The following is a 24,783-nucleotide window of genomic DNA, read 5'->3' on the forward strand; positions in this document are numbered from 1 at the left end:
AAACAGTGCCCAGAATTGTCACCCCATTGAAATGAATATAATACATATTGGTAGCAACCAGCGTGTATTGACATGCCACTCTAGCTGCAAAAGTTCCACACCCAGAACTCTGACCCAGCCATCACCAGCTAGATACACTGATTCTCCTTTGTCCAAAAAAGTCATTATGAATGCATAGAGCAACTTATTTCCCTGGATGTTACTAACACGCCAATGTTTTAAGACGAATGCTTTTTTTGTTTTACCCTTTTAAATACTACTTTTATTTATTTATTTTATTTCTTTTTTAAAGGGGTGGGAAATTAATAAAAGCAAGAAAATACAACAAAGGCATTTTTAAAAAATGATAAAACACCAATATATTTCATTGTAACCCTTAGAATGGCTAGATTTGTTTCTTTCTTCTGTTTCAGTTGAATTAAATGGAAGATCTCTTATTAAAGGAACAATGTTGTACTCTAAAGTAAAATCTGGATCAGACTGAAAAGCATTAGAATCCCAATAACAGACTGGGTGGCTTTTCTTTAGTTTACTGTTTTGTGAAGAAGCATTCTGCATATTAAACCCAAGAGAGTTTACATAATCAAGTCTGCAAATTCCCTTTTGAACTACGGAGAGTGAAGAATGACTCATAATCACCTGATATTTCACTCTCACTCATAAAACAAGTTGGATATTTTAGGCTTACTTGATAAAAGTGTGGCTGGCATGCCCCCCTCCCTTTAATTATCATTCCTGGTTGGAGATTTTAAGGGATGCTTTAATAGTTGTTCTAAGCACTGGAAGAGGTTGGATTGTATTTCCCTTTGGGGTTCCTTCCAACAAATATGATTCTGTTAGAAAGCACTTGTGCGGAGAAAGCAATGGGATTTAATGCTCTGTACAATGTACTAGTCAATTTTATGAAGATTGCAGACTGCTGCTAATTTCTTTTCCAGCTGATGAATGGATAATGGAGGCAGGGACTTGCTGAGGCCAGTGTCCTCAAAACCTTACTTCTTTGCTCTAAGAAATGCCATGTCTGTCACCCTTGCTAGGAATGTAATTCTTCATTACTTTCATTTTTTAAAAAACAAAATCTTTTTGGGGCAAAATTGATATCATTTTTGTGCAAAACTGATGAACTTTATACACACAAAAACCTATATGGTTATCTGAGAAGTGTTTTTGTTGTTATTTTAACATGTTTTGCCATAATTTGCAAACAAGAAGACAAAATTGGAAACATTTAAACAATTCAGAAATATATTCAAGAAAAATGCATTGAAACCTGTTTGGAAGCATCAAGTACATGACCTAGAATTGCACAACCTTGACTGTTATTCATAATCCTTAGTTTAGAGCTGTGGTTCTCAACCTGTGGGTCCCTAGATGTTTTGGCCTTCAACTCCCAGAAATCCTAACAGCTGGTAAAGTGGCTGGGATTTCTGGGAGTCATAGGCCAAAGCACTTGGAGACCCATAGGTTGAGAACCACTGCACTATAGAGAAATTGGGTTTTTAATGTTATAAAGATAAAGGTTTCCCCTGACATTAAGTCTAGTTGTGTCCAACTCTGGGAGGTGGTGCTCATTTCCATTTCTAAGCTGAAGAACCGGCATTGTCCATAGACACCTCCAAGGTCATGTTGCCGGCATGACTGCATGAAGTGCTATTACTATCCCTCAGAAGCATTACCTATAGATCTACTCACATTTGCATGTTTTCAAACTGCTAGGTTGCCAGAAGATGGACTTGACAGTGGGAGCTCACCCCACTCCCCAGTTATCAGGCCCCCTGGTGGTGCAACAGGTTAAACCACTGGGCTGCTGAACTTGGGTCAGTGTGCTGAAAGATGCAAAGACCACCAGCACTGAAGTGATGATACTCAGCCATCAAGTTCTCTGAAGTGGTCACGTTATCTGATGCCCTGTCACCATCTTTCAAAGCAGTTACTATACTTTCAACTCAAGAACAAAACAGAATGTTGGTGGACAGGAAAAGAGATTTAAAGATGGGTTTCGTTCAAAACTGTGGCAAAAACACTGAGAACTGGGAAGCCTTAGCCCCTGAGTGTTCTAACTGGAGGTCAGCTGTTACCAACAGCCCTGTGGAATTTGAAGAGGCACAAATGGAGAGCGAAAGGGGGAAATGTGTCAAGAAAAAGGTGTGTCATGCCAACTCCTGTTGGGACCACTTTCCATCTGGAAATCAATGTCCTCATTGCAAAAGAACATGCAGATCAAGAATAGGTCTCTACAGTCACCTACAAACCTACTGCCAAGACCCTACACTAGGAAGGCAATCATACTCAGCCATAAGTGATAAACTATGACATACATACACATACACTTACACATACAGTATTTTGTAAATATTAGGGCCATTTAATAAATAATAGAAGGCCATTTAAGGGTTCTTTTAAATATATATATTTATTGCTGACACAGGTAGAATGATATCACAATCCATCACCATTTCCGAATACATATCAAATATTGTCGAAGGCTTTCATGGCCGGAATCACTGGGTTGCCCGGAAAAACCTACAACAACCCATATCAAATATTGTTTTCATAGTGTTCTTATCCTTATTTATTCCACCTTTATCTCCCACTTGTGTCTATCGATTTTACACCCCTCTACCCTTCCCCCCACCCCCAACCCTCTGGGATCAGTACTTGTCTTAATTCAAATATTATTTTAATTGAACAATCGTGGAAAGAGAATGGTTCAGCTCTTTATATCTTTCTTTTCCTTTGACTTTTTCTATCAGTCTTCCCCATTTCTGAACCCATGTCTTCTTGATTCGGCATGATGTATATTTGGCTCTTCTTTCAGAGATGTAGTCCTGAAGCATAAAATCTGCTGGGTAACCATACCATTTTTTAGCTTCCCACTTTCTATGGTCTTTCCACCCCAAGGCCACAGTTGCTTGGGCGGCAACTATCATGTATTTTATAATTTCCCCCCAAGCTTTGATGTTTTTGTTCATGTCTAATTTCTGGGTGAAAAATTCTTTTTTATTCAAAACCAATTTATACCCTATTAATTCTTCCATTTCCTTCTTTACCTTATTATAAAAATCTTGTACTCTGTCACATTCCCACCACATATGTATATAGGAGCCAATTTTTCCACATCTGGTTTTGGATCGTGTGTGTGTGTGTGTGTACTCACACACTCATATAACAACTATTGTGTTATTTTCCAATAGGAACATTCCTGTGACCTTATTTCTTTTTGAAGCAATATAGTGCAAGTTATATCTCTACATGTGTTGATTCAAAACTTTGCAGGGGATATATGGGTTCAATGCTGGAGTGGAGGTAATCAAACATCAGGCAAGATTGACCCAGTACCAAAGAGAGTAATAGGAGGCCTGGAGAATGTAGCATTATTGCAGTCTGACTTCTGAATACTGAAAGCAAATATTGGATACCACTGTATAGTATAAAGCCCCCTATTTCTGAGGCTTTGTACAATCAAGTCCATGCTGTGTTGTAAAGTCACTAATCCATTCAAATTTAGAGAATATTCAAGCTGGCTTCCTATAGAATACACAAATGCTATCCACTGCTCAGTCATTATGACTTTCTTTCTCATTGAATTTCCTATTGGTTAACAGTGTATTTGCTTGCTTTGAAGGATACACAAGCATCTGAGACAGGATGATATTCTTTTTTTTGGGGGGGGGGGAGGGATAAACATTTTCTTGGAAGCTCGCCATATTTTGTTTTTAAAAATATGTTTGCAACTTGTAAAATGCTTCGCTGTTTAGAGGAGGTCACATTAAAGCTAAACCTGGGGAAAATGCTGGTAAGAATGGCACAGTACTGAACAATCTCTTAAATTACAGTGTGGCATTCCAGGAAGCAGTTCGGGGGAAAAAAACAATGTCACAGAGCATAACATTCTCCAGGGCATGCGGAGGCTACAGGAAATTACTTTGGGCAATGAAGCCAAATCAGCGTTGGGAGCTGTTGTTTGTGGGCAGAGTTGCAACCAGTAATACCAGGTAGCAAACAAATAACTGCAAATCAGAAATTGGCAAGCCTGAATGCCTGCTGCTCTTACACTGTATACCCTGCAGCGAAACTGCAATCAAAGATGACAGGCAAACAAGATGGATTCCCCCTCCCACCGTATATCCTTTTTTGAGGGGGAGGTTTTTTATGACATTATTTTTCATACATTTTCAAATAAACATTAGAAAGTAATGTTGATTGGTGTCAGTACATTCAACATGTTGGATTCATGCATCATTCAATTAAAACCTGCAGTTTGCTAAACTCTTCATAGCAATGTCACTCTTCACTTCACAGTTGCAAACATTGGTTCAGAAGCTGTCCCAATGTTCTTTCTAACTGGAAAAGATAGAAACATTCCCATTTGTATCTATGCTAGAACCATATATTTCTATGGCATGGAGAGATCCAGAAACATTCAAGCAAATGTTCAAAATGTGTGGGGTTTTTTCCCCTGAAGCATATTGTTTCTGTGTCATTGGGGCAGTGAATTTATTCTGGGTTTTAGTTGGGATTTTGTAAGAGCTATGCAAGTTGCAGAATTCCATTTCCAAATTGGTTCAGGGCCATGAATAATATAATCAAAGTTGGTACTAAAACATGAAATGGATTTAACATCTCAGCAATACACTAACATAGAAGCCAGCAACAGCCAGTGCATATAGCTATTAATAATCCTACCAGGGAGGGAAATTGTGAGACTTGATAATGCAAAAGAGATTCAGCACTGAATCCAAAGCACAAGGGGAGGGGGACCCAAATCAACAACTTCATAATCCAGACAAGTTCATGGATGCAAAGTTGCCGATGTCTGCATCCTATCCATAATTTTTACAAATACAAAAGATTTGTCTATACAGAAAGCCTTCCAATTTATTCCTGATCACTTTTTACATGCCCTTGATGATCATTTCAGATATTGTCCCCAAAGTTATTATCAGAAAGTCATGGATTTGCCTTCCTTCTCAGAACCTCTAAAGTGGTTAAGAACATGGCTTCACTCACTCTGACAGCCTGGTATGTCTCCCATTCAAATTCTACAAGGCTAGACAAGTTGCAACTTTTAATTTACAATATTTCTATCCTGTCCTTCCCAATCCCGGGGGGGGGGGGGGGGCTCAGAGCGGCCTCACATATTGGCAACAATTCAATTCAATTTCACAGTTGCACTAAAAATAACAAAATAAATTAGAAATAAAAACGGAAATAGTACAGGGGAGATGGAGTTATGGGGGTGAGCAGAAGTAGAATTATAGGACCACAAATTAACAAGTGGCTCAGTTGCACTAATGAAGAGAATTGTAACATCAGAGGTACTCAACCCATTATGTATCTGGTATCAGTGATGAGGTGACTGTAGGATAGTGAGTTCATGTGATAACCTGCAACCCTGGTTCCGAGTAAAAAAGATAATGCAAGATAGATAATGCCTTTCTCAAATAACCTGGGCATCTCCTGGTACCCAAGCTGGTATATAATACAAATGAATGTTTGTATGTGTGTGATGGGTGGTGTGGCGGTGTATTTTTCTGGCCAGGGCTCTGACTTCCAGAGACCCTGAGATCCACATGCATGACAGGCCTGGACCAAGCTTTGAACACAGACCCCCATGACTCATTTTACTTCCTGGTGAGGTTTAAGGAGGATTGACCAGAGTAGATGAGAATTGCAGTACCTTCACCCATTTCCAGAGACCACTGAGATCCCTGCAAATGATGAACCTGGACCAAACTTGTTGCACAGGCCCCCATGACCTCATGGCCCACTCTTGGTAAAGTTTGTGGGAGGATAGACCACAGACAATGGGATTTTCTGTACCATTATCCACTTCCAGAGACCACTGTGATCCCCACAAATGACGGGTCTGGGCCAAACTTTGAACACAGGCCCCTCATGACCAACAGGAAAATGACTGACTCCTCCCACCAAAAAAATCTAAGTGATATTACCTAACATCCAAAAACAAACAATGCCTTTCTTAAATAACCTGGGCATTACCAGGTACCCAAGCTTGTATAAAATAAAAGGAAAACAGCCAGCTTGAGAGTAGTGAGTGGAGAGGGGTAGATGAGAATACCCTCCCCTAGCATCACTTTACTGCCAGCATGCTGAAACAAAAAGGGAAGGGACCCATTGCACTAAGGTATTTTCGGATTGGCAGCTATTGATGGGTTTTACCCCTTAAAATGCTAGAGAATCACGGAGAAGAAATGAATGGGCAGTAGGATGCACACAGCATTGTGCAATTGGGAGTTTTTTTCTGTCCATGCTGAAATGCTATTTAGCTTGACATGTGTTAAGACTACCTTTGTCTTCTCAAAGGTAACAATGGGTAATTTCAGCAATTTCCTTCCCACTGCAAAAAAAAAGTCTTATTACTTCTCTTCACTAACTCTTGCTTTTTATCTTGGGAAGTAGAGGTGAAATAGGGTCACCATCCTCATAGCTGCTAAACAACCACATTCTTTGCTCAATAGCATTCCAGAGAAAGGGAAGAAGAAGACCATTCTGTTCCAGAGTCCTCCAGGTTCTGATCATGTTCAAGGATAGCACTATCTGTACTGGATGTGGATACCACTAACCATGATTGATCCATGGACATAATGAAATCCCACTTCATCCCTAAATATACCTTCTTACAATACATATGCCAAATGTTTAGAACCTCTCCAAGTTCTGGAAAATCATCATTTGGAGCATGAGATGTTATTGTGAATCTTGGGGGGGGGGGGGGGAGAGAACTCCTATATAAAATAATGATTGAGCATTCATAGCCACAGGGCACTGCAGAGTTAACAAGTTGTGAAGCTCTGTAATCCCCTATTTTTAGATCAGAATCAACCCATCAAGAAAAGCTATTCTATCTTTTCCATCACTTCCATAATTATCATTTACACCATTCTTAGCATTCAATTTAGTCTTCCAGTGACTGCCTTGATTTTGGTATATTAAAGAAGCTTGATTTAACTGTCATAATAAAAGTGAGTCTTTGAGGTGATAAAATGCACTAGGGAACTGCATTAAAATGCACCAAAAATTACAGTGACAACTTTAATAGAATAAAGTTCTTAATTAACTCATCTGTGCTAGTCGTTTTTAGTTTCTCTGTCAATTTAAACTCTACGGCTTCTGTTTAATTTTGCTTTAGATTAGTTTTGCTGTGGGGAATGAATATATATATATATATATATATATATATATATATATATATACATACACACACACACCAATAAATAAACAGACACATTTAAAAATTATCCAGTCAAAAGAATCCATGTGGACAGATGCCAAAGTAAGTTTATTCTCATTCCACATAGATATTCTCTTCAAAAATAACATAAATTATGTTTTAAATGTACACTGTATCGATATTTATTGTGACATAGTAATATAAAATCCATATTTTACTATGTTGTTTACTACAGTATATTTTTTTATTTCATTCATCTTCTATAAACACTCTTGAGACACAGTACGGTTGTTGAAGATGTGATGAGTTTTTTCTGTTTTTTAAATTCATTTTGGTGGGTTTATTCTGCCCCTGTGTTTCAGTTTTACTTAATTCCCATTTAACTAGAGGCATTAAACTGGATTGGATCATGAGTGGGCTTTCATTTCATTCAGCTGATTTGAACAAAAGAAGATCCCCGATGAGTCAAACCAAAGACTGAGTGTTTGATAGATGGCTGGATGGGCGATAACATGAATATTCAGATATGAGATAGTAAGAGTTCATTTCACAATCAGTTATATTCCTAGAGCAAAATGTCAAAACTATTGCCAAGCTGTTCCTGAGATTCAAGTGAAACCAAAGATGCCTGGGGATTACTTGGTGGTAAGGTTTGACCTTATCCAATATACAATAGCAGCCGTGGATGAACAAATCATTTTGCTTACAGAGGTAGAAGGAATAACATAATAGTATAATAATGTTTCATGGATATATGGATTCCATTGAACTAGTTTACCTGCTCTGATCTTCCATGGCCCCATCTATGCTGCCATTAAATGCAGTTTGAAACTGCATTATTTGGTCAGTGTAGACTCATAAAACCTACTTCAGTGCAGTTAAACTGAATTATATAACTCCACATTCACCATATGGTAGGGAGGATGTGAGACAGAGTGAGCTCCCATCTGTCAGCTCCAGCTTCCCATGTGAGGACATGAAAGAAGCCTTTCATGGGATGGTAACACATCTGGATGTCCCCTGGGCAAAATCTTCTGCATACGTTCAATTCTCTCACACCAGAAACGACTTGCAGTATGTTCTCAAGTTGCTTCTGACATGATAAAAAAACAACTCATTGCCCAATCAAGAACATGAATGTGCAAGAATAAATTGCAATCCTTTTGGAAGTACAAAAATTATTTAGACAAAACAAGAAAACTAATGGGAACTGAGCAGGGACAGCAGTGATACAATGTGGTTGATTATTGGAGAAAGAAACAGAAAAATGGTGGGATGCATCCTATAAAAATATGTGTCTGTGTGGAGAAGAACATTGTGTTGCTGAATCCCTTATCAGTGCAGAGATGAAGGCCAGGATTCAAATAAACTAGGAACCCGAGTCCAAGTGTACATATAGTGTTTTATTAAACACGGTCCCAGACAGCTCCAGGGAATCCAGCCAGGGTTCCTCAGAATGGGAGGAGGCTTTCAAAGCTCAGTATAGTTCTGATCCCTGGTTGCAGGATCATCCAACCACTGTCACAGAGAAAGGGGGGTTGTGGTACTACAAGGAGAAGCTAAATGTCCCAGAAAAATTAAGGGAGCAGGTGCTCAACCGAGCACATGATCATAAAACCGCTGGACATTTTGGGGTTGTAAAGACCCTACAGTTACTGAACAGGCAGTTTTGGTGGCCTGGAGTGAGAAGGTATGTAAAAGACTATGTAGCAGAATGTGTAGTTTGTAGGGCCTTACCCTATTGTGCAAAAGATAAATCTGGTGACTGTAAAACTAGATCTCCCACATAACTTTAAAATAATACATCCCGTCTTCCATTGCAGTCTAATCAAACCGGTGCTAGGTCAGCATAAATGGCACCTCCCTCCCTCTCGAGTGCCAGAACCAATCATGGTGGAAGGACAAGAGCATTTTGAGGTCAAAGACATTCTGAACTCCAGAAAACATTATGGGAAACTCCAATATTTAATTTTGTGGAAAGGCTTCCCTGATCCTGAATGGGTGGATCATTCTGATGTAAGGGCGTCACGGGTGGTAAAGAAATTTCACCAGAAGTACCCTGATAAACCACAATAATATTGTATACCTGATTACCATGAAATGTTGATATTGTTTTTTTCTCCTCTTGTGGCTTTGGGGGTTTGTTTTTAGGGGGGGGGATCATGTCAGGACATGATTCAAAGCTTGAGGAAATAAGCATTTGACTCTTGCCCTGCCAACATACCTGAAGCAAGGTCAGTGTCAATAAAGGAATCTGGAGGAGGAGAGCAGTCCTGCAAGGAAGCAATAATCAAGAGAAATTGTCCACAGGAGGTGGAGAAGGCTATGGAAGGGTTTGGAAGGGGAGGAGAGGAAAAACACGATAAAAAGGGTTGAATGTAAAAGGGAAATTAGCAGTGTTCTTTTTTTCCTCATCTGTGTAGAAGCAATAAAGCTGGCTACATCCACATATCATGTGAGTACCATTTGTTTGCTAAACCCTACCAATTCACTTGATAGCTATGTTTCTATACAATTTTTCTTAATCCACGTAGAACTTTAAAAAAGGAGTGAAAAATCTAAGCCAATAGAAGGTTTTTATTAAACGATAGCCTGAGTTGGGGATATGTTTACAAATCACATGATGTAATAGAATACGTTTATTTTTTATTACGTTTGGAAGCCTTTCAAGATATTAATGATTTTAATGTTATGTATTTCATGTGTATATTGTGAACTGCTCCAAGCCTTCGGGGAGTAGCGGTATATAAAATTGATTAATAATAATAATAATAATAATAATAATAATTTCAAAGAATAAACACCCACACAGTTTTTACATGTTAGAATTTGCTCATAAATATTGTGCCATACCACCTGTCAAGGAAGTCTTCACACTGATGGAAGGATCAAATCTGTGCACCCTTTACTTTCTCCCATTGACAGTGAGATTTGTTAATGCTCCTTCTAAAAAATATATTTGTTCACTTCATCTTGCAATCAGTTATATTAAGCTATGTGTACTGTTCTGATAATTGTTTTTTTTTTAAAATTGTGCATGGCTTCTATCATACATTCTCTCCAGAGAATACTTGTTTAATTGCGTGAACAAAAATATAATTGATTAATTAGTCTATTAATTAATGAGCTGGTTTTGAGAACCACTGTGGTGTAGTGGTTTGAACATTGGACTACAACTTTGGAGGCCAAGATTCAAATAGCCACTTAGCCATGAAAAAAAAAATAGGTAAATCATCCTCTCTTTGTCCCAGAGGAAAAGAAAAGTAAAATCTCCTGGAACAAGTTTTGCTAAGAAAATCCCATGATGGATTCACCTTAAAGTCCCCATAAACTAGAAATTATTTGACGGCATACAATCCACAGTTATATGTTTTATGCCCTGAGGAAATAAAAATGCAACCTATTTTTTCTTTTTCTATTTATATATCTCATCAGCATCCCATTAGAGGTTGGAATTTTGTTAGGGTTGCCCTAACATTATAATGTTGAATTACCATCATAATGTTACATTATTATGATTACTTGAGGAATTAGGAGTCAACTAATTACAGAATGGGGGACGCCTGGCTCAACAGCAGTACATGTGAAAAAGATCCGGTTGTCCTCGTGGACAACAAGTTAAACATGAGACAACAATGTCATGTGGTGGCAAAAAAAGCCAATGGGATTTTGACCTGCATAAATAGGAGTGTTGTTGTTCATTCGTTCAGTCGTTTCCGACTCTTTGTGACCTCATGGACCAGCCCACGCCAGAGCTCCCTGTCGGCCGTCACCACCCCCAGCTCCTTCAAGGTCAGTCCGGTCACTTCAAGGATGCCATCCATCCATCTTGCCCTTGGTTGGCCCCTCTTCCTTTTGCCTTCCACTTTCCCCATCATAATTGTCTTCTCTAGGCTTTCCTGTCTCCTCATGATGTGATATAAATAGGAGTATAGTGTCTAAATCCAGGGAAGACCAATTGTGCCTTGGTCAGGCCACAATTAGAATACTGTGTCCAATTCTGGGCACCACAATTGAAAGGAGATGTTGACAAGCAAGAATGTGTCCAGAGGAAGGTGACTAAAATAATTAAGGAGTTGGAGAACAAGTCCTATGAGGGTTGGCTTAAACAGCTGGGCGTGTTTAGCTTGCAGAAGAGAAGGCTGAGATGAGACATGATGGCCATATATAAATATGTGAGGGGAAGTCATAGGGAGGAGGGAACAAGCTTGCTTTCTGCTATCCTGGAGACGTGGAACAATATTTTCATACTACAGGAAAGGCGATTCCACCTGAACATGAGGAAGAACTTCCTGACTGTGAGGGCTGTTCAGCAAAGAAACTCTCTGGTGCAGAGTGTAGTGGAGCCTCCATCTTCGGAGGCTTTTAAAAAGACGCCGGATGGCCATCTGCCATCTGTTGGGGGTGCTTTAAACGTGATTTTCCTGCTTCTTGGCAGGAGGTTGGACTGGATGGCCCACAAGGTCTCTTCCAACTATGATACTAACTATCAAAAAAAAAAAAAACTATCACCTGTGAAGAACACTATCTATGCTTGTAAACTATTAAAAATGTTGTTCAGAACATTTCTTCTTTTTTCCAAAAAATGTTATATGTTAGGAATAATGTTTGTAATTTTAAAAAAATCCAACCAGTTTAAAACAGAGCTGGCTATGCTAGATAGAACATTCAAGTAACGTATAATACTAAATCCTAGCTAGCAGCCAGTGTCTTTGTCTTAGGGAACAAAGTTGTTGGAACCCAGTTTGAAGTGCAAAAATTGGATTGCTCTCAATTGGCAGCAGGAAGAGAAGAAGATGGAAGGGTGTAATCCTTTCATTAGCTTCAGATAAAATTAAATTGTTGCATATGTACCTGATATTTTATTTGTCATTTTAACCATTTCTTAATGTTGCTTGGTCAAATGGGTCCTAGTTTTCACTCATGAAATGCTGGAGGGTTTGGGAACCATATATGCTTCCTTAAGGAACACAAAAGAAGGGTTGATAAGAATATAAAGGTGTTTGAATAATTATTCTTGCAATGTTTCATAGCCTCTTCTGTTTGGTGATAAATCCAAATATTCAAATTGTTTTGTTACAATTATAATAAGAGCTTACTTTTATTAAAAATTATAATAATAACAGAGCTCAGAAAACATAATTTTAGACCAGATTTTTTTCCTTATTGGTTAGACTACCATATTTATGGTATTTTCTTTTTATCTACATGGCATGTGGTTGATATATATCATGTTCAGAGCTGAAATGTTCATGCCACTAGTAACAAGTTATTTTGACAACTTCTTCCTATTTGCAGTAAAAAGCAGAACATCATTACCTATTGCCTATAATGTTCAAATTTTCAAACCATTACTATTTAGCATAGTATAACAGTATTTTGGCAGTTATTAATTCCTGAGTATGTTATCCCTTATCCTGAGCAATGGGGGAGATCAGAAAGGTCAGAGGGGTTACTACTTATGAGGTCCCACTTTATGAAGGCGTCCAGCAGCTAGTGGGGAGTTAGAAATAGGAAATAACATAATGGGGTTAATCAACTGACCCTACCCATCAACTAGAAAATGAACTGCTGCTTCTTTTCTTTTCTTTTTTTCTTCTATTCTCTCTGGTTTGTATTTTGTTTATTAGACTTTGAGTTCTGCACATAGATTGTCTTATATTTTGGTGACTCTGCATCCCTTAGAAACATGTGTGACCTTTAATTTTTAAAAAGAAATCAGCAATACAAATATCAAAGGAAGTTGAATTTGCATGCACTGAAAAATGTCACTCCCAAGATCATTTCTATTTCTCACTTTGTGATTTTACAAATGAAAAAAAAAAACAGCTAAGATATTTGAGAGCTCACGCTTCATTGTTTTTTCCTGTTGGAAATTAGTATTGCCTTGTAAATGTTTTTTTCTCAACAAAAAAAGACAATGTCATGACAGAAGAGATTTAATGCAAATATTTGGACAGTTAGGGTAATAAGAAATTGCATGCAGTAGTGACACCTGCTGGAGAACATTACTACTGTTATGGGATTGGGTGGGTTGGGCTCCTCTAATCACAAAGCAGAATAGATTTGGAAATGTTAATTAATTAAATGTGCTGCTTATTTGCATAGTACTTGAAATATGTCTATGAAAAGTCATTGGCTATAAAGCTGAATTATGTGGGTCATTTTTCTTTGGCTACAATTGATAAGGCACTTTGAATACCAGTAGTCCAGTATTATATATCTTATACTGTGTGCTTGTATATACATACACATGCATACACATAGAGAAATATAGAGATATAGATAGGTGACAAATAGCTAGAGAACACCTCTATCTCATTTATATTTCAATGAGCTGAAGGCACCATACATGACAGTCCAGTAAGGATATGTTTTTGCAGAAATGGCTCACCCAAAGTCACCCATTGAGATTCATAGCATAGTGGGGCTTCAAACTGGGATGCCCCACTACCATTCCAATATGCTAAATACTGCATCACATATGGCTTAACTATGACTGCTCTGAAACAGGTACTTTGGCTATAATGCTGTGGTTGATATGGCTTTTGGTCAATGGATCACATATATAGTGATATATGGTTAATCAATAGGCTTCTTGTGCTTATTTCTTAAGGGGTCTTGCACATAATAGTTAGGATATTTATAGTAACTATGTATTTTTCTACTCACTCCTTAAACCAGTGGTTCTCAAAGAGTGGAGCTCCATGAACATACTGAGGGGTTCAACCGTTCCTTCTACCTCCTCCTCTTCTCCCTCCAAGCTTTCCCCCCTCTTTCTTTTTCTTCTTCTTGTTATTCTTATTCTATCATCATCAATATTATTATTATTATTATTATTATTATTATTATTATTATTATTGCAAAGGCTGGGTGACTATCTGTTGGGAGTCCTTTGATTGTGCTTTTTCTGCAAGAAAGAAAGAGGTTGGACTGGATGGCCCCTGGTTTGCTCCTCCTCCTCCTCCTCCTCTTCCTTTTCTTCTATTGCAAAGGCTGGATGGCCATCTGTTGGAGATACTTTGACTGTACTTTTCCTACAAGGCAGAAAGAAGTTGGGCTGGATGTCCTGGGTTGCTTCTCCTCCACCACCTATTATTACGATATTATTGCAAAGGCTAGATGGCCCCTGGAGTTTTCTGCTGAAATACTATTAAGTTTATGTAGGTTAAAATTGCTCTTCATTTTAAATCTTATGTTGTTCTTTCTTTCTTTCTTTCTTTCTTTGCACTACAAACAAGATACGTGAAGTGTGCATAGGAATTTGTTTATGTTTTTCCCCCAGTTAGTTCACACAAACATTCTCCATCCACCTGCCATTGGCCTGGCTCATCAGTCAAATTTTAAAATGCAATGTTGCCTCTGTTACCAAAGGTTTCTTGGGCTCCATGAGAAACTTTTCCTTCAAAAAGGGCTCCAAAGCTTCAACAGTTTGAGAACTTCTGCCTTACCCAATAAACCAATAAATAAATCTTCTTCTAAATTGCTACATCTGAGAACCAGAAAGAAGTCATCCAGTCCATAGTCTTCCTCAAGTCATAAATATTGTATTTCTTGCTTCATTAAATGGTCATGGACATTGTCCTGCCATGGTCAGTGGTCCATGATTTGCATCCTAAGGACATCTATGGTCCTTGAACCAGCTCTCCAGGACAGGATGGTCCTCAAAACCACAGGAGACAGAAAAATGAAAGGCTGCTAGAATTTTCCAAGATTGAGTGGACCTATGCCATTCCCCTTCCTTCTGATAGATTTTCATATTTTCATAGTGACATTTTTATATTAATGCAGAATCCAAGTCTTGGCTTCTTTGGACCAGGTATCATAGGCAATTATGTCCCTCCAGATGCATTTGACTTATAATTCCCATTTCCCTAGCTGAAATTGTCAATTATGAGAGATTATGGGAGATACAAACCGAAATTAACCCAGAGGAACCCAGCAACATTTAATCACTGTCCTTTCTATTTCTCACTGCAACAAATTCTATTCTACAGTTATATACAATGGTGAAGGTATAACTTTTCATTTGTCCACATCGTGGTCCATAATGTAGCCTGTTATACATAATTTATGATCACCTATATTATCCTGTTTGGATATTAATTGGAAGACTAAAAATCCGGTGATATCATCTTGATTTAATTATATCAGCCATCTGTATACCTCCTTAGGAAATTTTATTTAGAAATTATTTGAAACTAGATTTGATACCTTGATAAGACTGTATATCTTTTATACATGAATAATTTTAGGGAATGTGCTGAAATCAGTATTTTAAGGAAGAGGTATGTGCCCAATAGATATTTCTTTGACTGGGATTAGCTTGAAAGGGCTTTGCATTGAAGATAACCTCCAAGTAGCAGATGATTAGTAATTTTTCATTGATATGTGTGTGTGTCAATGGACTTTGCAGCCATTGTCTGAAGTAGTTCGATGTCTTCGAATGCTTTAATTCTTTTATCTTTTGAATCACTGTGTATCACTTCAGACATTCGCACACATGAGGAATTAAGCATTAGAAAAGTATAGTTTAAAGATATATTCAAAACTAAAGAAAAGGATGATGACTAGAGCTCAGATGGTGGAAATCTCAACTTTTATGCGACATCTTTATTCCTATAAAGTGGCAATACATACAGCGAAGAAAACTTTCTTCTCTGAACATATTGCATCTATAGATTCACAAACAGCTGAGCTGTTCAGAGAAGTGAAATGCTTAACCCAGGTGTCCTCTCCTATCCCATTGCTAGAACCTTCACTTAATAACCATTTCACAAATAAAATCTCTTGCATAAGAGTTGATTTAGATGCTATCATTGGAGCATAACAACAACAACAAAATGTCCAGCAACTCTCTGAGTGGGATTATACTGAATCAGTTTCAATTGGTGAGTAATGTTGACGTGAACAAGCTGCTGGGGCAAGTAAGGAGGACAACTTGCTTTCTTGATCCCTGTATCTCTTGGCTTGTCATCCAGGGAGGAGATCCAATTAGATTTCAAATACAACACATTAGAGAAGAGAATTTTCCTCCTGTTTAAGAGAAGCAATAGTTAGACCCCTGCCGAAACAGTCCTCCCTAGATCCCCTGGGTCTTAATAACTATAGACCAGTGTCTATTTTTTTTTGGGGGGGGGGGGTAACAAGACAGTTGCTCTCTAGCTCCAGGAAATTTTGGATGAAACACACTTCCTTGACCCATTTCACCTGGAGGGCTGCAGGTTGTGCAGCCTGACCTGGAGTCACAACTGGAGTGAGGAGTTAATCAGAGAAAGGAGAGGAAGAGGTGGGAGGATTTCTGCCTTCCTCCTTCCTTATCACTCTGATGCCCTGACCAATATCACTGCAGGCAACAACCAACCTGCAGGACCCATATTGAACCTACAGAACACTGTAACAAGGAGAATGAGCAGAAACAGTAAGGGTCACTGTCTGGTTGTGCTGAACTGGATTCAGTGCTGCTGGGCAGTCAAGACTCTCTCACACCTTTGCAGTGGCAGGTCAGCCCCAGGATAAGGTGTTAGTGTAGATCCACACAAGGATTTCAGAATGAGGTGAAGATTAAGAGAAAGTAGTAATGAGTAAAAACAAGCAAGCTATGAGTTTTTTTTTCCTTAAGGCTACCAGGAAAGGCAAGTTTCCATCTCTTCCTCTGGCTGAGTTAACCGAGTAGAAACTATTTTCTATTTTAAACTCAATTTCCACCAGCCAAAGTAAACTGAGGAAAAGGGTGAAAGTGGGAGGAAGGGAAACTGAGACATTGTTAAAGCAGCTGAAAATATGGGACAAAAGACCTTTAATCAGGATTGTTTCTGCCAAACTGGGACATTTGAAAGAATGCACCACATTTGTATCTTCTGTGCTTTCACTGACTTTGTTCTTTTCTTCTTATTTTTAAAAAATATTTCTTCAAATGATATTTTTAAAATCCATTTTTTAAAAATGCCTTCAGAGGGTAATTTCAGGATACAATAGATGCTCCACTTTTGTGTGCTTCCTTTGTTGTTTTTTCCATGCTGACATTTAGATTTCAAGTTGTCCTTTTGTACTTTCTCCAAATGATTGTTGAGGGTACTAAACTGTTTGCAGTACTGATGTCTTGCTGGTGAGTTCCTAACTGCCCTTGGTAATAAAAGCCTTCTTCTTTCCCTGAATTATGGTCTGAGGACAATCTCAGTTTGGTTTTCTGCTTTGTCTTGGTACACTGTTCTTTAGGGACAGTTCAGGCTGAATGTTTTCATGTCTCCTTGCTACCTGTGAGCACAGCCAGGAACAGATAGTGCTGGGAATTTAAATGACGAGACCAATTCAGAAGCAATCAGGTCTGTCTGCCAAAGAGACTCAAGCCACAGGGAAACGTAGTAACTATAAAGTCAGGCAATTTTCACAATATTGTTTGAGGAAATGGATTTTCAACTATTTTTTTCCTCTTCCTTTTTATGGATTACCCCAATGGTTTAGCACGATTCCTGTTGAGCAAAGGTTGATCAGAAAGACATTACTGAATCTCACATCTTTCTGAGTCTCTGAGTATGCCCTTAGGTTATGCTCCAAATGTTTTCTGGTCACATTAGAAAGAAACAATATCTGATATGATGTATTAAGAGAAAAATGGTTGTGAGGTTTGCCAGGTACTATAAAACAAAGACTTCTCAGAAAGGAAATTGCATACTGCTTGCAAGTATTGTCTTCATAGTTCTGCAGAAGTACAGATTATTTCACATGTTTATCCATGTCTGCATTAATGGTTTGATATTAGTAATTCATGACTTTAAAAGAAAGTGAGAGGCAGTCGAATTATGTTTAATATATTTTATTGTTTGTGCTTCTTCTCAAAAGAGTAGCACAGTAGTTTTTCCTCTTTTCTATTTATCTTCACAACAAACTTCTGCAATAGGTCATGTTCAGAGAAATCAGCTAGCCCCATGTCACTCTATAAGATTTATGGAGGAGTGGGAATACAATTGTGGATTCCCCAGGCTAGCTCAGATTGGTTGTTTTACTATCTTATTACTACAGAACACTGAATAAATAGGAATCCTTAGTACTTTATTACAGTTTCCCCAAGGGTAGCCATCTTAAGTTGTATCTTATTCCATAAAAGAAGTTGCAACCCACAATTAGATTTTAGGATACTAAAAGAAAAATTAAAAATGTGGTTGATGAACATGAACCTAAAGGTGCATAGAGACCTGATCCCCCACATCTCTACTACACCTCCAGAGAAAGTATGAAAATGATAATGTGTACCGCCCACCTCGCTGCACTACGGTCTCCCTACCTGAGCTAGCAGGGGTGGTCTCGAGCCTGGCATTGGAGTCCCAACGGCTTCTTGTGCTGGGGGACTTCAATGTACATGCCGAGACTACCCTAGTAGGAGCGGCTCAGGACTTCATGTCTTCCATGGCAACCATGGGGCTGTCCCAACAGGTATCTGGCCCCACTCACAGTGCTGGACACACATTGGACTTGGTTTTCTGCCAGGGATGGGAGCAAAGTGGCGGTGTTGAGGAGTTATCCATCTCTCCGTTGCCATGGACCGACCACTATCTGGTCAGCTTTAGACTTGCTGCACCTCCTAACCTCTGCAGAGGTGGGGGACCCATTAAGTTGGTCCGCCCCAGGAGGCTTATGGATCCGAATGGATTCCTGATGGCTCTTGGGGATTTTCCCGCTTCCTTGGTTGGTGATCCTGTTGATGCCCTGGTGTCTCTCTGGAATGGGGAGATGACTAGGGCAATAGACACGATTGCTCCAGAACGTCCCCTCTCAAGTAGCCGAGCTAAACCAGCCCCTTGGTTCACCGAGGAGCTGGCAGCGATGAAGCGAAGGAAGAGGAGACTAGAGCGCGTGTGGCGTTCGGACCCGAGCGAGTTAAACCGAACACGGTATGTTGCCCTTCTTAGGGCATATGCCGTGGCAATAAAGGCGGCAAAGAAATCTTCCTTTGCGGCCAATATTGCGTCCGCAAAGAACCGTCTGGCTGAGCTGTTTCCAGTTGTCAGAGGTCTATTAAATCCCACCACGCCGGATGGGAACCCTGACAACTTGACGGCCCGCTGTGAAGCATTTGCTCGGTTCTTTGCGGACAAAGTCGCTTTGATCCGTTCTGACCTGGACACCATGTTAACGGCAGTCTCAGAGGATGTAACACGAGCATCTGCTTATCCGATTTTGTTGGATTCATTTCAATTGGTGAAACCCGAGGATGTGGACAAGATACTTGGAGGAATGAGGGCAACCACATGCATCCTAGACCCCTGCCCATCCTGGCTTCTAAAGGAGGCCAGAGGGGGATTGGCCGAGTGGGTGAAGGTGGTGGTTAATGCCTCCCTTCGGGAAGGCAAAATTCCAGCCAGCTTAAAACAAGCTGTGATAAAACCGCTGTTGAAAAAACCATCACTGGACTCCACTCAATTCGTCAACTATCGGCCTGTTTCCAATCTTCCCTTTTTGGGCAAAGTCCTGGAACGTGTGGTGGCCTCACAACTCCAGGTATTCTTGGTAGACACTGATTATCTAGATCCGGCACAGTCTGGTTTCAGGCCGGGACATGGTACCGAGACAGCCTTGGTCGCCTTAGTGGATGATCTGCGCAGGGAGCTAGACAGGGGGAGTGTGTCCCTGTTAGTTCTGCTGGACCTCTCAGCAGCCTTCGATACCGTCGACCACGGTATCCTTCTGAGACGCCTCGCGGGAATGGGCCTTGGTGGCAGTGCTCTGCAGTGGCTCAGGTCCTTCCTAGAGGATCGTTGGGAGAGATCATCCGGAGTTTCGGGGTGCGGTGTTATCTGTACGCAGATGACGTCCAACTCTGTCACTCCTTCCCACCTACTACTAAGGAGGCTGTTCAGGTCCTGAACCGTTGCTTGGCTGCTGTATCGGACTGGATGAAGGCGAACAAATTGAAATTGAATCCAGATAAGACAGAGGCACTCCTGTTCAGTCGAAAGGCCGAACAGGGTATAGGGTTACAGCCTGTGTTGGACGGGGTTACACTCCCCCTGAAGACGCAGGTTCGCAGCTTGGGTGTGATCCTGGACTCTTCGCTAAGCTTGGAACCCCAGGTTTCGGCGGTGTCCAGGGGAGCATTTGCACAACTCAAACTCGTGCGCCAGCTGCGCCCGTACCTTGGGAAGTCGGATTTGGCCACGGTGGTCCACGCTCTGGTTACATCCCGGATTGATTACTGCAACGCGCTCTACGTGGGGTTGCCCTTGAAGACTGCCTGGAAGCTCCAGATGGTCCAGCGCTCGGCAGCCAGCTTGCTAACGGGAGCGGCACTCAGGGAGCACACCACTCCTCTGCTGAGCCAGCTCCACTGGCTGCCAATCTGCTACCGGGCACAATTCAAGGTGCTGGCTTTAGCCTATAAAGCCCTAAACGGTTCTGGCCCCGCTTACCTCTCCGAACGCATCTCCACCTATGAACCGACTAGAACATTAAGATCGTCTGGGGAGGCCCTGCTCTCGATCCCGCCTGCGTCACAGGCACGCTTGGCGGGGACGAGAGACAGGGCCTTCTCAGTGGTGGCCCCTCGGCTATGGAATGCCTTGCCGGCAGACATCAGACAGGCACCTTCGTTGCTGACGTTTTGGAGAATGGTCAAGACCTGGCTTTACGAACAAGCGTTTGGCTAAGCAATGCAACTAATTAAGGAAGTCGGTAAATGGAACATAGGAACGGCACAACGACTATGAGAACGGATCTGATTTCAATTGAGACGCTATGTATGTTGTTTGTTGATTTGTCCTGTCTGATTGTTAATTGTTGTGGATCAACGTCGCCGATCCTGTTGTTGTACTGTCGTGTTTTAATTGCACTGTAAGCCGCATTGAGTCGCCTGCTAAGGGCTGAAAAATGCGGTATAAAAATGAAGCAAATAAATAAATAAAATAAATAAATGTGTTCAAGAATGTGTTATGAGGTTTGGGCATTAGACACTTTTATTCACAGGTTGGCATTTGTGTTTGCTTTTAATGAAGGAGATGGTCACAATCCTCACTTGGAACATGAAAGGTAGTAAAGGTAGTAAACTGTTTGAATGACTATTAGTTTAATGGGATGTGCAATCAGATCAGGATTAGTGGAAATGGGTTCTGAGAAAGGAAACTGGAAGCCCACCAATATTTGGCATATTGGAATGGACAGTTATCTGATCAGGCACATAGATCACTTGATCACACTGTTCCACTGTGAAAAACAGATATATAGGCTTAAATTTTATCCAGTATTTCCAGGTAGAGTATTTATTTATTTATTTTATTTAAAGTATTTATATTCCGCCTTTCTCACACCAAAGGAAACTCAGGGTAGATCAGAGAACATATATATGGCAAACATTCAATACCAATTATACAATGATAAGACAGACTCTCTCTATATATGTATGTGTGTGTGTGTGTGTGCTTTCCTATCTTTCGGCATCTTTGGAGGTTGTGCTTGGTTCTGCCCACAGGGGGTGCTGTTTCTCCACCACTTTGGCAGAAGCTGGGTAGAAGGTCAGGCCTTCTCCCTGACCCAGGATTTGAACTATCAACCTTCTGGTGGGCAAGATTTATTGCAACTTGGTGATTAACCTGCTGTGCTAAAGCCCAGCCCAGAGTATATGCAGGTAAATTCCATTTATTCATGGGATTTACTTTAGTTGGGATTAACAAATAGGATACAAACCAAGGTATCTCTATTTTGAGTGTGATAATAATTTTCAAAATTGCATCTGTGTTTATACATGGACCTATGTAAGTTTTGACTTCTTTGTCCTCTTCCTAGTGTTGCAGAATTGTCCTTTCCCAGCAAGGAATTAAGTTTGCTATTACAAAGGTTGTGAACTGGTACCTTCAAAAAGTTAACCCCAAGAAAGCTGAAACCAACTTCCACATAGGGAACAATTTAATTTGCACTCTCTTCTCTTTTCTCTCTATGGCAACATCTGCTATTTCCCTCCTTTGTTGAGCATTTTGCTTCTCGTATTTTAATCTTTAACTGTCTTTTCCATATTCCTAGATCATTAAATGTAATAGATTGATATATTTATGCTAAAGTAATACTCTGGAATGGAATTTTATCCAAGAAGCACATTCAATATATTTGTTCGATTGAAACTTACCAGAACCTGCTATATGTTCCATTTCATTGTGTGTGATAGTGGGACCTTGTTAATTACGCTAAAGATATCTGAAAAAAAAAGATATATTTTATTTGTTTGAACAAGTTTTTTTCCTAAGTCCTGGACTTTATTCTCTCACTCTGTGATGGCAGGAAGAGGATAATGCTAAAGATGTACCATCTTGCAGTGATTTAAATCAAAGGCCAATGCCAAAACGGGTTAAAATGCTTTTACTTGCACAAAAGGGAGAAGGGATGTCACTAGCAGAAAGTCAAAATAAAGGCATAAACTCCAATTATTAAATCTTTCTTTATGATTTTTTTCCTTTGGTCCACAAATTCCTGGCATTTCAAAGAATGAGATGTTGAAAAACATTCAGCTTTTATTCACTGTGTTTGCATTTCCTTGGTAATGTTGCCCACTTTTTCTTTATATGCCAAAAATAGGTTTCTAAATGCTCAGCTGAATGTAACTACAATGCTTAAAGTTAAAGACTAAAGGGATTTTTTGAGGGGGCATACTTCTTTTTTGAGGTGAATCCCATGAATTTTCCAACCCCTAAAGTTACAACCCTGCAGCAGGGCCTTATGCTGTAATGACTTGAATACTGGGCTAGGAATCAGAGACATCTAATCAATCATGGAAGTGCATGCAATTAAGCTTCATTTTCAGGTCTTCCCCATCAACAAGACTGGTCACTGTGGGAAAAGTGGGGTTATAGTACAATTCCTTTGCTCCCTCTGAGTGTGTGTGTTCCTTCAAGTTGTCTATTGACTCCTGGTGCTCCCATTAATTTCATAACACTTCTTTAGGCAAGAAAAACTCAGAGATGGTTTGCCATTGCCTATCCCTGATGTATAGTGACAGTGCTTGATATTTGACAGTTTCCTTTTTAAAGTACTTACAAGGTCTGAACCTGCTTAATTTCCTAAATATAATGGGATCTAGACAAACACCTAGACAGGGCCTAGCATGCCTGATATATAGTATTAATCTTCACAATCATAAACTAGGTTAACTGTAGAACAATGAAGCAGATGTTTGTCTGTGAGCATCTCAGCATCTTCATGACTCAAATTTAGAGACACTTCCTCTGGACTACAATAAAGCCGCTTTCTCATCTCTTTTGTTTCTTAACACACACCCTTCCTTTAATCTCATTTCCCCCCAATTTTCTGTTTTGGTCAACTTCACAGATTTTAGCATCTTGTCTTCTTTCTTTTTATTAACAGGTGACCTCTGCATTGCCCAGTCATTGAAAATCCCACAGGATCGCAAAGACAAGACCTTCGAGTTTGATAAAATAATCAAGCTCCTCCTAGATACTCCCGGAGCCAGGGCTATCATTGTCTTTGCCTACGATGAGGATATAAAGTAAGGATGACCGGAGACCTTAATTTGTATACATGTAATGACTATGGACTAGCAAAAATCGTTAGAAAATATAGAGGTATATTGACAGAGAGGCAGAGAAAGAAAAGGGGAAACACTGTGTGTGGCCTGCATTATGCACAATAAGCATTTGGTGCATTCCCAAATTCCTAAAAATAGTTCATCAAATTAACAATTAAGTTGATAAAATTGATTATGGTTGTACCACTTTCAGTTGAAACAAAGGAATTGTGTAATTATATTTGCCCATGGGGGAAGCATCTATCACACATAAGTCTTAGCATACCAGCACAGAATTCTATCTAGAACTCTTCTCCATAGAGATGCTACTATTACTCTTTCTACTTGTGAAAAGTAGGTTACCTGACCATAGGGAACCTTGTTGTGATTAGTAATACAGAACCTCAATTTTGTGTAATTTTATCCTGGATTCAACATTTGGAAGTGTTGTACAGGAATTATTCTGTGGGGAAAAAGAAAACATTAATGTTTGCATGAAAACAAACCTGTTTATATGCAGGAACACTTCCATGTACAGGAAGCATGTTTTGTGTGTGCACACATATAATTCATGTGGGGTTTTTTGTTAACAGTGTAATTGTTAACATTTCAGAATGTTGAAATATCAAGGAAATATTGATTTTTTTCCAAAAATTGTCATTGACAAAAATTGCCCCAAATGGCTCTTGCACACAATCAAATGTATTATAATATATAGTTTGCTAAGTGATCAGTAGAAACCCTTGAGGCACTTGTGTTTCTCAAGTCACATTTTGTTGAGAATCCATACTAATGCCAACATGCAGTATAGGTATTCTATGAAATTGCCATCTGCACCATAGTCTTCCCAATGTTCAGCTGCTTGCCATGTCCTAATGCATGTATTGTTTTTTTTTTTTGTCAATAATGTTATTCCAGGCAAAGTAAATTGGTCCCATCCTGGCCTTTTTTGTTTTAGTTGTTTTTGTGTTGGTGGCTTAGAAAAGCTTAGTTAATATAGCAATATCATTTTCTTTGAAAACACAGCTATAGTGACTTAGGACACATCTACACTGGCCAGTTTAAAGGCTATTTGAAAGTGCAC

The 24,783-nt window shown here is 39.6% G+C and overlaps 1 protein-coding gene across 4 annotated transcripts in view; it reads left to right on the forward strand.

Moving 5' to 3' along the window:
* GRM7 (glutamate metabotropic receptor 7) overlaps window positions 1-24,783 on the forward strand; it is a 588,333-nt gene that overhangs the window by 270,801 nt on the left and 292,749 nt on the right. For all 4 annotated transcript variants that reach the window (XM_060766298.2, XM_060766300.2, XM_060766299.2 and 1 more), the window contains exon 3: window positions 23,540-23,681. In XM_060766298.2, coding sequence (XP_060622281.2) covers window positions 23,540-23,681 — 142 coding nt within the window. The remainder of the gene's footprint in view (window positions 1-23,539; window positions 23,682-24,783) is intronic.

This window comes from Anolis sagrei, chromosome 2 (genome assembly GCF_037176765.1).
Source record: "Anolis sagrei isolate rAnoSag1 chromosome 2, rAnoSag1.mat, whole genome shotgun sequence".
Lineage (NCBI taxonomy): Eukaryota > Metazoa > Chordata > Lepidosauria > Squamata > Dactyloidae > Anolis > Anolis sagrei.